Source organism: Natrix helvetica, assembly GCF_964273705.1.
Source record: "Natrix helvetica genome assembly, chromosome: 10".
In the NCBI taxonomy this organism is placed as follows: Eukaryota; Metazoa; Chordata; class Lepidosauria; order Squamata; family Natricidae; genus Natrix; species Natrix helvetica.
Window position 1 is genome coordinate 17,050,561 of NC_138561.1, and position 12,054 is coordinate 17,062,614.

Genomic DNA, 12,054 nt, shown 5'->3' on the forward strand with positions numbered 1-12,054 from the left:
CGTAGCTGTTCCCTTCTCCTGGCATGCGCACACTGGGAAGAGGCTCCAGCTATTCTTCTGCCTCACTGATGTCTGACTCTGAAGGCAGCTGATAACTGTCAGAAAACCCTGGTCCCATCTCTGCTTCCGACACAGAGAACTTTTCAGGCCTTCCCCAGACTCCAGGACTGGCCCATGTTCCTCCCCAACCTCCTCACTGTCTGAGTCTGCCACCAGCTCCGCTGGCCACTGGCGGGCCACAACATTCAAATGTTAAGCATTGACAGCTCCTTGTTCTTGATTATAGATCTCTGTGCAGCCCTTGGTCACTGAATTGTTCTCCCCGTTCCATTTTTTGTAGAGGGGTTGGCAGAATTCATCCAGAAAGAAACTTTTGGCACACACATACGAAGGCAGCCATTGCCAAATGGCCATAGACATCCCCCATTTAAGAATCTCATCTGGACCCTACCTCTCCTCCAGCGCAAACCTTGCCACAAAAAATCCCTTTCCAGTTGCCCAAAGCCATCTAAGACAACCAAGAGTCTTAGTTGCAAATGTCCTTGATGGACAATTTCTCCTAAATGTATTTACCCTGTGTGTTCTCAAATTGCACAGCCCAAAGTCAGTTCACCCTACTGTTATCTTCCTGTAGAGCTCTGTCCTAAAATGATGGGAAGCTCTCTCACACTCTTTTGTGCAAAAAAGAGCTGCGTCTGAGTGTTCCCTCTATACACTGGGGGGGGGGGGGAGAATCACTGATGGGGCTGTGTAGTCCTTGGGATGCTGTTTGTTCGCTCTGCTTGTTGTCATCTTCCATCTCTGCTCGTCTGCTCCTTCCTCCCTCCCTTTCTTTCCTCTGCTCCAAGGCTTTCCTCTCCTCCTCCTCTCCATTTTAGGATAATTTTTTCCTACCATTAGCACCCCAGAAAGCCAAGGATCTTCAGGCGGCCCAAGGGGGAGGTTGTGTTGTCATTGTAAGCAGGTGCAGAAACAATAGCATTTGCCCTTGTGGTGGGACAATTGCTCTGCACCAAACACAAATTGCAGTTGACAAGCTCTTCCCAACCCCAGCGACAGCATGACTCATTGGTGGCCTAGAGGATGATGAATTGTTGCCTTGCCAGGCTAAAGCTGTTCTTTACAGCAACATAAAATCTGTGACTCATTGTGTTTGGGGCCATCATTTTCCCTTGAATTCATCACAGATATTTCCGGAAATGCCTGCAGATATTTTTTTTTTGTTTCTGTTCCTATTCTGTAATGGTTGCTCTTATTATACACATCTTCCTTCCTGTGTTTCTCAGGGCGTCCCATATCCCCCCACCCCTTCTTTGCTCAAAATCTAAAATATATATTTAAAAGTATTTAAGATGGAGAACGTGGCTATATTACATTTTTGCTGATAAAGAAATGAAGGGAGACTAGTATAGATCTATTTCAAGTTATTTAGCTCTCATCAGCTAGCCATACCCTTGCTGGGACTTGGGCTGCTTACATATTAGGCAGTTGTATTAACCTCTCAGCCACAAGTTCTCCTCCCTTTATCAGCTGAGCCAGGGGAATGATTAAGTGTGTATTTAAGTGTGAAAGGGAAGCAGTATTTCCCTGATTTCTACCTCTTTTATCTTGTTTTATCATTGATAAAACAAGTCCCAAGTTCTATAATATTCTGAAAATATTCTTTTTCTTTTATCTTCATTGTTAATCTGTCCATTTTTTAAAAATTATATCATCTTCCGTAGGTGTTTCCTCTCTATTCTAATGTTGTGCAAATACAATTCTTGCCACTGATAAAAACATGCAATATCAAATATACATTCCCTTTATCATAATTTTTCTGGTATTATGCCTAACAAAATTAATTCTGGTTTATAATCTATATGCTGCTTTAACATTTTTTTCTAACCAAGTGTGCACTTTCGTCCACTATTTTTTTGGGGGGGGGCACGTCCACCACAGGTGGATTACATGTGCCCATTTTTTAAAATCACATTTCCAGCATATGCTAGACCTATTTTTAAAAACATTTTTGCTAGCCTTGCCGGCGGTAGGCGCCATCTGCATGTTTCCCTTCGTTATTACGTAAGCCTGAAATTCTCCATTCAACTGTTGTAACTCTTGTCTATTTGTGCAGGATGACATGACTTCTTTTTACAACACACCGCCACTGGGAACAAGAGGGACATGCAGCTATTTGACTAAAGCTGTGTTGAATTTATTGCTGGAAGGCGAAGTGAAGTCTACTGCAGAAGACCCTTGTTCCATTAGCTAAAGCAGTTGGAGAAGAAGTTGGTGGAACCAGGCAGATGCCATTCATGGGTTCCTTCCTTTTGCCATGTGAAGCTTCATTTCTCGCCACTGTTTGGATACTGTGATGCATAGTCATTAGGAGGAGCTCCATAGCTTAGCGCAACAATCTGTCCGGTTGGTTTCATGTAATGGAAAAAGCATATTTAATTAAGGAACGTATTCCCTGCACAGCTCCTAGGTGGCAGTCAGGGATACCCATCTCACCATCGTGGCTACTTGTTGGCTGAGTAAATGCCTGATAGTCTCCATATCTACGCTGCTTAGGAATGACAGCTATTTAGAAGCATTAATTAAGCTCGCGTTGACAGTCTGAGCCTCGCTTAAGGTGAATTGCAACTTTATATTTAGTCATCCAATCATGAATTAATGTAACTTTAATCACCCCCCCCTCTTTCTCCTGATGTCAATGATGATTGAATATGGTAAAGATATCAGGGTTGTTGTTTTTTTAATCAACGATTCCCCCAATCTGTGAAGCTGGAGGATTTCTGGACTCCTAAGAAATAGGGCTATCTTTGGATTTGAGGACACCGACGAAGCTTAAAAATTAAATTAAATCTCTGTACTGAATACTCTTTCAGATTTGCCTGTAATGGGTTTCTGCGTTCTCAAATTGAAAATTGGAAGCACATGAGGATTTTTTTTAAAAAATCTAGATCTCTCCTTCAACCTAGAAATAGAAGCTGCCCCAGGGGTGAAATCCAGCAGGTTCTGACATGTTCTGGAGAACTGGTAGCGGAAATTTTGAGTAGTCCGGAGAACCGGTAGCAGAAATTTTGAGTAGTCCGGAGAACCGGCAAATGCTACCTCTGGCTGGCCCCATAGTGGGGTAGGAATGGAGATCTTGCAGTATGCCACGCCCACCAGTCCACGCCTACCAAACCACACCACTCCCACCAAGCCACGCCCACCGAACCTGTAGTAAAAAAAATTTGAATTTCACCACTGAACTGCCCCGAGTCAACTTGTAGTACAGGTGGGCAGCGTAAAAATTTAATAGATTAAATAAATAGATGTTTTAGGAGATTTTAGGCGTAATATCCTAGATTGAAAGCAGATTCCATCTCCAAGGGGGGAAGGGATTCCATGTTCAAACACTTGGCTTCTACTCTCATTGTCAGGGTAGCACAATGGAAAAGAATTTAGTTTCCCTCCGCACAAATAGATGAAACATAATTTTAATTGGCTCAATGGGGCAGCTCCCAAGTTCTAATCCTCTTCAGCATGGGACCTCCTCATCTTCTATCACCCATGATTTGAGACGGCTAGGAATTTTAGAAGTGCAATATAGGGACAGCCAGAAGTTCTCTAAAGCTACGTTCTGTGGACAGTTTTCATAAATTAGGCCTTCACATGGTGGATAATGAAACTCCGGAATTTAATTTAAAAAAAAAAAAAAACAGATTAGAATCATTCCTGGAGGATCAGAGTCCTTGCTGCCTTCAGATTGGCCATTATGGGATAAAGTAAGATGGCTCTTACACTCCTAAGGCATTGGCTTAAGGGCATCCAATCTGGGCAGCTTTAAGACTTACGGACTTCAAAGGAATGGGGTGAGGTCCACGGTCGACAGTTTAAGGTTAAAGTTGTGGGGGTTTTAGGTTGTAACAACGGAGTCAGGTAGAGCATTCCAGGCCTTGACCACTCTGTTGCTGAAGTCGTATTTTCTGCAATCAGGTTTGGAGCGGTTTACCTTGAGTTAGTATCTATTGTTTGCCCGTGTATTATTGCAGTTGAAGCTGAAGTAGAATCTAGAATCTTCTGATTCACACAACCTTTTGCTCGCCACCCAGATGCTCTGCTTCCGAGATGCGAGTCTTCCCTCAGAATCCCATGCGTAGCCTAATTTAACCCAGTTGAAGAATTCTTGCCATTGCTGATTTTGTCTCTGTAAGAGAAGGATTTCTTCTCATTGTAGCCTGAATAGCAATAAAAAAAAAACCCACCAAGGTTATGACTACCTCATCTGCAATTTCTGTGCACCAAGATAATTATGCCCAAAAGTAGATATCTGAGGGAGGATTTTCAGTGAAAGAAGCTAGTTGGAGCAGACTGGCGCTTTGCTGTTTTATGCATTAAAAGAGTGACACCAGCTCTCATCTCTGCAGCGAGGGGAAAAATTGTGAACCGAGACTCACTCTTGATCAAATCCTCTGTGTATTTTTCCATCAGGACCGAGCCCTGCACCTGACTTTGATCCTAAATATAAAGTTCAGGATTCATAAGGCAGAGAGGTAGCTTTGGCTTTCTCTAATCTCAAGAACATTCTAGAAAGATGATCAGGTTATGTTGAAGCACACTGAAAATCTCCCTTGAAATGGAGAAAGTCATGGGAAGAAATTTTTAAAAAGGAACAACGAGGCATATCTTATTCTTGGCCGTTATGTACCGTATTTTGAGGAGTATAAGATGCACCGGAGTATAAGACGCACCAAGATTTTGAAAAGGCAAATTTAAAAAAAAATGTTTTTGCACTCTGCAGACCTCCCAAAAACAGCCCATTGTTTTTTTTTTTTCAAAAAAGGGCATGAATAGCCTTTAGGAGGCTTGTAGAGTGCTCCTGGGGGCTGTGTGTGTGCGTGGGGGGGGGGGGAAATTGAGCAGAAACTGGCACGATTTTCGCTCATTTCTGCCCTCCCCAGCCACAAGGAGCACTCTGAAAGCCTCCCAAAGGCTATGCATGGCCATTTTGGTGAAGGGTGGGGTTTCAGGAGGCCAAAAATGCTGTATTCAGTGTATAAGATGCACCCAGATTTTCAGCCTCTTTTTTGAGGGAAAAGGTGCATCTTATACTCTGAAAAATACGATATTTAGTAGTTCTCCTACCAAGCACAAACGGTTTGATCTGTGTGATGAAGATTACACTCAATTCTTCAATGTTTCATTCGATCGCTTAACAATGATCTACAGTAATGTCCACCTGGCTTTTGTAAAAGTGGAATTTGATCTTATAAATGGCTTTGACTCCAAAGTCCTTATCAATAATGGAGATTGATGAGCAGGCTAAGCTTCTCTCTCGATGGTTGCAAAATGAATGAAAAATGGTTGCAGGAATGGAGTACGGCTTAGTTTAATGAAGGTAAGGAGGCTCAGTGGCTCAGTGGCTAAGACGCTGAGCTTGTCGATCAGAAAGGTCGGCAATTTGGTGGTTCGAATCCCTAGCGCAGCGTAATGGAGTGAGCTCCGGTTACTTGTCCCAGCTTCTGCCAACTTAGCAGTTCGAAAAGCACGTAAAAATGCAAGTAGAAAAATAGGAACCACCTTTGGTGGGAAGGTAACTGTGTTCCGTGCGCCTTCGGTGTTGAGTCATGCTGGCCACATGACCACGGAGACGTCTTCGGACAGCGCCGGCTCTTCGGCTTTGAAACGGAGATGAGCACCGCCCCCTAGAGTTGGGAATGACTAGCACAGATGTGCGAGGGGAACCTTTACCTTTAGTTTAATGAAAAGAAGAGCCAGGGGTGACTTGATAGCAGTCTTCCAATATCTTAGGAGCTGCCACAAAGAAGAGGTAGTCAAGCTATTCTTCAAAGCATCTGAAGGCAAGACAAGAAACAATGGATGGAAACTAATCAAGGAGAGAAGCAACTTAAAACTAAGGAGAAATTTCCTGACATTGAGAACAATTAATTAGTAGAACAACTTGCCTCTAGAAGTTCTGGGTGCTCCATCACTGGATATTTTAAAGAAATGGTTTAACAACCATTTCTCTGAAGTAGAATAGGTGTCCTGCTTGAGCACGAGGTTGGACTAGAAGACCTCCAAGGTCCCTTCCAATTCTGTTATTCTGTTATTGACTTTCAGTTTCTTGTACCATGTTGGCTGGTTGATGTGGCTCATTTGTTCTCCCTCCAACTGCCTTGTTCATTAAAATAATTTTCAGATCTCTTAGGCGTATCCAAAAAGGATTTTGCACTGTAGAATGCTTGGAGTGGCGGCTATTAAGACAAATAAAAAATGTCGAGGTTTTTTTTTTTGTTTCCAGATAATTAAAAAGCTGCAGGAATAATGCTGTAAAAATTAACAGGACATGGCCATTTGTTTAACGAAACATGAGAACCCTAAGATCTAACTTCCCAGCCATGAAATCTGTAGATTTCTATATCATGCACACACCACTTGTTAATTGAACGTAGCAGTCAGAAAAGCATTTATAAAAAAAAGATTTCCAACAGCTTATAAGGACCTGAGGTGTGGAAATTAATCTTTTTCTCCTTGACCCCATTTGGGAAGATCTTCATATTTTTCAAAAAAAAGAGAGAATACACTCCATTTACCAAAGGACCACCATGTTTTAAAAGCTCAAATTTCAAATATTACAAGAAGGGGGACTTTATAATGTGGTTTCTCCCAATTGTGTGGGCTGCATTTGTTTGATCCAATGCCAGATAATGGTTGTGGCCCCGCCAGCGACCAGTGGAGCTGGCAACAGATTCGGACAGTGAGGAGGTTGGGGAGGAACATGGGACAGTCCTGGAGTCTGGGGAAGGCTCTGACGAGTGCTCAGCGTTGGAGACAGAGAAGGGGCCAGGACCATCTGACAGTTATCAGCTGCCTTCCGAGTCAGACATCAGTGAGGCAGATGAACAGCTAGAACCTGTTCCCAGTGTGTGCATGCACAGGGTTGCCAGATGAAGGGAACAACTAAAGACAGGGGTCAACTTGGGAGTAAGGCCACAGGTGGACAATACAATACAGTACAGTACAATATCAGAGTTGGAAGGGACCTTGGGGGTCTTCTAGTCCAACCCCCTGCCTAGGCAGGAAACCCTATACCGTTTCAGACAAATGGCTATCCAACATCTTCTTAAAGACTTCCAGTGTTGGGGCATTCACAACTTCTGGAGGCAAGCTGTTCACGATGAATGGCCCCTCCCAGAGGAAATAAAAGAGGAGCGAAAGGGGAGTGGAGTTTGCAGGAGACCATTAGTTCGTGACTTTCTGAGATTCCTTGCCAAGTTTTGCAGATATCGGCCTGGCCTGGCAGCTCTCCAGGCCAGATAAGGTCTGTGACCGCAAATCATCCCTTGAAAGACTTTGCTGGATGTAAATGAGCAGAATTCACAGTAAATTAATAAAATGAGGTTTTGTCGGGACCAGGAGTTTGCTTCAGGCTCTTGGGAAGTTGAGGTCAGAACAATAATTCTGGTTCCCTCCAGTAATTTTGGGCTATAAGAATTCTGGGAGTTGAAGTCCAGAAGACTTAAAAATGGCCAAAGTTGGAGATCTCTGCTCAAGAGGATTTAGAAACGCACAGAGAACGACCATACCACCAAAGCTGGAGAACAGGATTTTATCCAGTGATTTTTCACCATTAAGGAAGTGATCTGCACGTCTCAACCCAGACGTTTAGCTTTGTCAGCACTAGAGTTAGCTCTCCCCTATTCCGAGAGGATGTGTGGAGGGAAGGGCATTAATCTTTTTTGATACTTGTGCAACCCAGGCAGAAAAGTGGCTGGGTTTTGTTTTTACGGAATTTCAGCTTGTGGAGGCAGCTTCTTACCTCCATGACAAATGAAGGATGTACTGGCGTTGGCTGAAGTTCTCGCTGGCTGAATTGCTGACCCAGAGGCTCCACGGATCTCGATTACGGCCATCTATTTCTTCCAGGTCTTTTGTGCAATTGCCTCATCGGCATATTTTTTGCCCACGTCAAACTAAGGATGCCTAGGAAATGGGATTTGAAATGGGATCTGTATACGCATACAGCCCAGGAATGTCCCATCTATCCCACAACTCTGCCTCCTATGCAGAGGTAGGGTTGCTCCCAGTTCGGCCCGGATTGGGTGAACCGGTAGTAGTGGCGGTAAGAGGCTCCACCCACCTGCCCAGACACTTCTGTGCATGCGCAGAAACGGCGTGAGCGCAAGCGCCCACTCAAGCGAACCAGTAATTTAAAAAATGGATACCCACCACTGCTCTCTTTCTTTCCATCTTGTCTCATTCCTTCCATCTCCTCCCTCCCTCCTCCTTTCTATCTTGTCTCCTTACTTCCTTCTTCCTCTCCTTCCTCTCTTCCTTCCTTTCCCCCTCTCCTTCTTTCTTTCCACCTTCCACTCCTTCCTTCCATCTTCCTCCCTCCCTACCCCACTCCCTCTCTTCCTACCACTCTTACCCCACAACTTGGTTTGTTTTTTTTGCTAACCCTTCCTGCTCCCCCCCCCACTGGAGCAGGTAAGCTGAGTCATACCGCATGATTACTATTCATGATCCAGGGAAGGTATCTAAAGAGGTATTCCCAATTGCTCTGGAGTTTCTGTTATTTTGTTCAGCTTGCATTCAAGCATAGGGCTTAAAGATAGATTTTCTTGTAGCCAGCTTGCTCTGCCATGCTCTTTCTCTAATAATGAATTTTGATTGCTAATTTGCTGGGTCATATTGTGCACAGTACTAGCTCAGAGATGAAAATCCTCCTCTCTGTTGCCCCTGAGCAATCACTCTTCATAAGACTATCACAGACTATCACGTCCCAAGTATGTGCTTCAATTAATATCCAAAATATGTGAGTTTAATTTGCCATCATTCTTCTTTCAGATGATTATTATGTAGTTGAGTGGTTCTTCAAAAATGAAGAGCCTCTAAAATTACTTATTGGTTAACCTCCTCCAGCATGGATGTATTATTTTATATATTAGGGCTGTCACTACTAGCTGTGGTCCCTGGTAACTTCTCCGCTCAACCTACTTCAAAGGATGCTTCTGGGGATAAAGTTAGGGGACACCTTCCTATACACCACCTTGAGCTGTCCAGGGCAAGATATAAACACTATGGATACATATGTATTCTGTCCTAGAGGTCCACCCACCAGTGGGGAAATTCAAATTTTGTTACTACCGGTTCTGTGGGCATGGCTTGGTGGGCATGGCAGGGGAAGGATACTGTAAAATCCCCATTCCCTCCCCACTCAAGGGCAAGGATACTGTAAAATCTCCTTTCCCTCCCCACTCCAGGGCAAGGATACTATAAAATCCCCATTCCCTCCCTACTCCAGGGCAAGGATACTGTAAAATCCCCATTCCCTCCCCACTCCAGGGCAAGGATACTGTAAAATCCCCATTCCCTCCCTACTCCAGGGCAAGGATACTGTAAAATCCCCATTCCCTCCCTACTCCAGGGCAAGGATACTGTAAAATCCCCATTCCCTACCCACTCCAGGGGAAGGATACTGTAAAATCCCCATTCCCTCCCCACTCCAGGGGAAGGCTACTGCAAAATCCCCATTCCCTCCCCATTCCAGGGGAAGGATACTGTAAAATCCCCATTCCTTCCCCACTCAAGGGCAAGGATACTATAAAATCTCCTTTCCCTCCCTACTCCAGGGCAAGGATACTGTAAAATCCCCATTCCTTCCCCACTCCAGGGCAAGGATACTATAAAATCTCCTTTCCCTCCCTACTCCAGGGCAAGGATACTGTAAAATCCCCATTCCCTCCCCACTCCAGGGCAAGGATACTGCAAAATCTCCAATCCCTCCCCACTCTGAGGCCAGCCAAAGGTGGTATTTGCCAGTTCTCCGAACTACTCAAAATTTCTGCTACCGGTTCTCCAGAACCTGTCAGAACCTTCTGGATTTCATCCCTGCCCCCCATCCCTCCAAAAAAACCCTCCCCATCACTGAAGCCAAGTTCATCTTTGTGTGTATCACAATCAACCATGCCTCACTTTCTTGTCAACAACTCCCACTTGGGTGCATTTCAGCAATCTCTAGAATGAAGGAATCTTACAACGCAATCAAAATTCACACCCCCGGTGTATATTGAGTGGGCGTTTTAAAAGGACGCTAAAGGGCACGTGCATACATCAAGCAACTGCTTCAACTTTATTTTGAAAAAAAATAACCTCCACAACCGCTTGATTTTTTTTTTTTTGGCCAAATATCAGATTATCCAGAGCACTCAGAACAATGAGCTGCTTTCTAATGCTTTCTAATCCCTGTGTTAGAAAGAATACCGATTTCTTCTTTCCTTCTGCAGTCTTTTGCGGCAGAGCAGGGGTATCAAACTCAAGGCCCGGGGGCCAGATCTGACCTGTGGAGTACTTAGATCTGGCCCACAGGGCCACCCTGGAAACAGCGAAGGACCAGTAAAAACGGAGCTCGGGAGGGCCATGTGCGGCCCTCCGAAGCTCCATTTTCACTGGCAGAGGGTTGCAGGAGGCTGTCACAGCTGAAAACGGAGCTTGGGAGCCCATTTTTGCTGGCAGAACGCTCGGGCCCCCACAAGCGCCCCTGACACAAGTGACTTCTAGCTGGCCATGCCCACCCTGTGTCAGGCCTGCAGCCATCTTTTCTTTTGGATCTTTGGCCTGCCATACTTTCTATTATTCTACTATGCATTTTCTATTGTGTGAAAATGGGAAGGGGGATTGTACGGAGTTAGATGATATGTAGCCATAACAAAATTCTTTCTAGAAAGCCAAGGTCATCCTTTGTCTTTGAACCTCTGCACCTGACCGGAACTGGATGGGTGGAACTGCAAGCATGGCGGTGGGAGATTGGACCATGGGATGGACTTGTGGGTGTGGGGGCAAGATCTTGAACTTTCAGTTGGGGGGGGGGCACCAGGAAGCTTTCAGATTCGAGTTTTCCCAGATGTGCCAACATGGCTCTCTTAATAAATTGGAACTTTGAGGAATGTTTTGCCTCGGACTCTGATTTAATTTCGGATGCTATTTGGATCCCCGACACCCTGGTCACATCCACCCTGGCCCCCGGAGGTCAAACACAACCCTGATATGGCCCTCAACGAAATCGGGTTTGACACCCCTGCAGTAGAGAGTCCCTTTCCTTTTATTTCAAACAAGATTTAAAGTGGGATTTTGCTCTTCCTTGTACAAAACCCTCCTGGAAACTGCCCAGAATCCATACGCTGGATTCCTTCCACCTCGGCTTCTTTCCACCTCTTAAATCTTTTCCATAACCAACAAGCTTCTTCCCCAAATTTCAGCCTCCCTCATCGTTTTCATTGGATGAGCCTTCCCTCTTCCCTGAAGTGGCCAGCGAGAACTTTTATTCAACCTTTGTTGTTGTAGAAAACAGCAGCTGGTCTCCGAATGGAAAACGCCCAGTGGTTCATTTGAAGTGATTCGTCATCAACCAGCTCAGCTCAACAACAACTGCACGGGTTGGGATTTCTTGCTTTTTCAGATCTTTAACCCAACGCTCCGCGGCTTCTCTCCTGAAAGGAAAACCCGCCAGCCGCGGGCTTCCTTCCAAAGGCATGTTTTATTCATCCCCGGTTGATAAACGGGCTTCTCCTCCATTCTCCTCTTTAATGTGTTTTCCCAGATAAAAGTACCTGATGGTTTGTCGTATTTTCAATAACCGGCCTTTCAAGTCATCTCCTGCTCACCTTCTCTTCCCCTGCAGCAACGCTTCAGAACTTTCTCTCCTGTGGAGTACCGAGGTTCTCAAATTAAGCTTCTGCTCTCCCACCACGAGGAGCTGAGGCTCAATCGTTAAGGCCTGCTTTTTCAACCCAAGAGCTGGATTTTCCATTTCGTTCTTTAGAAGTGGCTGGAAACAGAGGCATCTCCCGGCATCGTCTCTCGAGGGCTGGTATCAGATCCACTTTTCAGTCTGTTCACCTCCTATTTATATAGGCTTAGTCTAAACTGGGGACACAGTGGCTCAGTGGCTAAGACGCTGAGCCTGTCGATCCGAAAGTTTGGCAGTTTGGTGGTTCAAATCCCTAACCCTCCTAGTAATGGAGTGAGCTCCCGTTACTTGTCCCAGCTTCTGCCAACCTAGCAGTTTGAAAGCCT

General features: G+C 44.9%; 1 protein-coding gene across 3 annotated transcripts in view; it reads left to right on the top strand.

Moving 5' to 3' along the window:
• PHKB (phosphorylase kinase regulatory subunit beta) overlaps positions 1-2,867 on the top strand; it is a 93,218-nt gene extending 90,351 nt beyond the window's left edge. For all 3 annotated transcript variants that reach the window (XM_081963209.1, XM_081963208.1, XM_081963210.1), the window contains one exon: positions 2,117-2,867. In XM_081963209.1, coding sequence (XP_081819335.1) covers positions 2,117-2,254 — 138 coding nt within the window. In that variant the 3' untranslated portion in view covers positions 2,255-2,867. The remainder of the gene's footprint in view (positions 1-2,116) is intronic.
• The last annotated feature ends 9,187 nt before the right edge of the window (positions 2,868-12,054 follow it).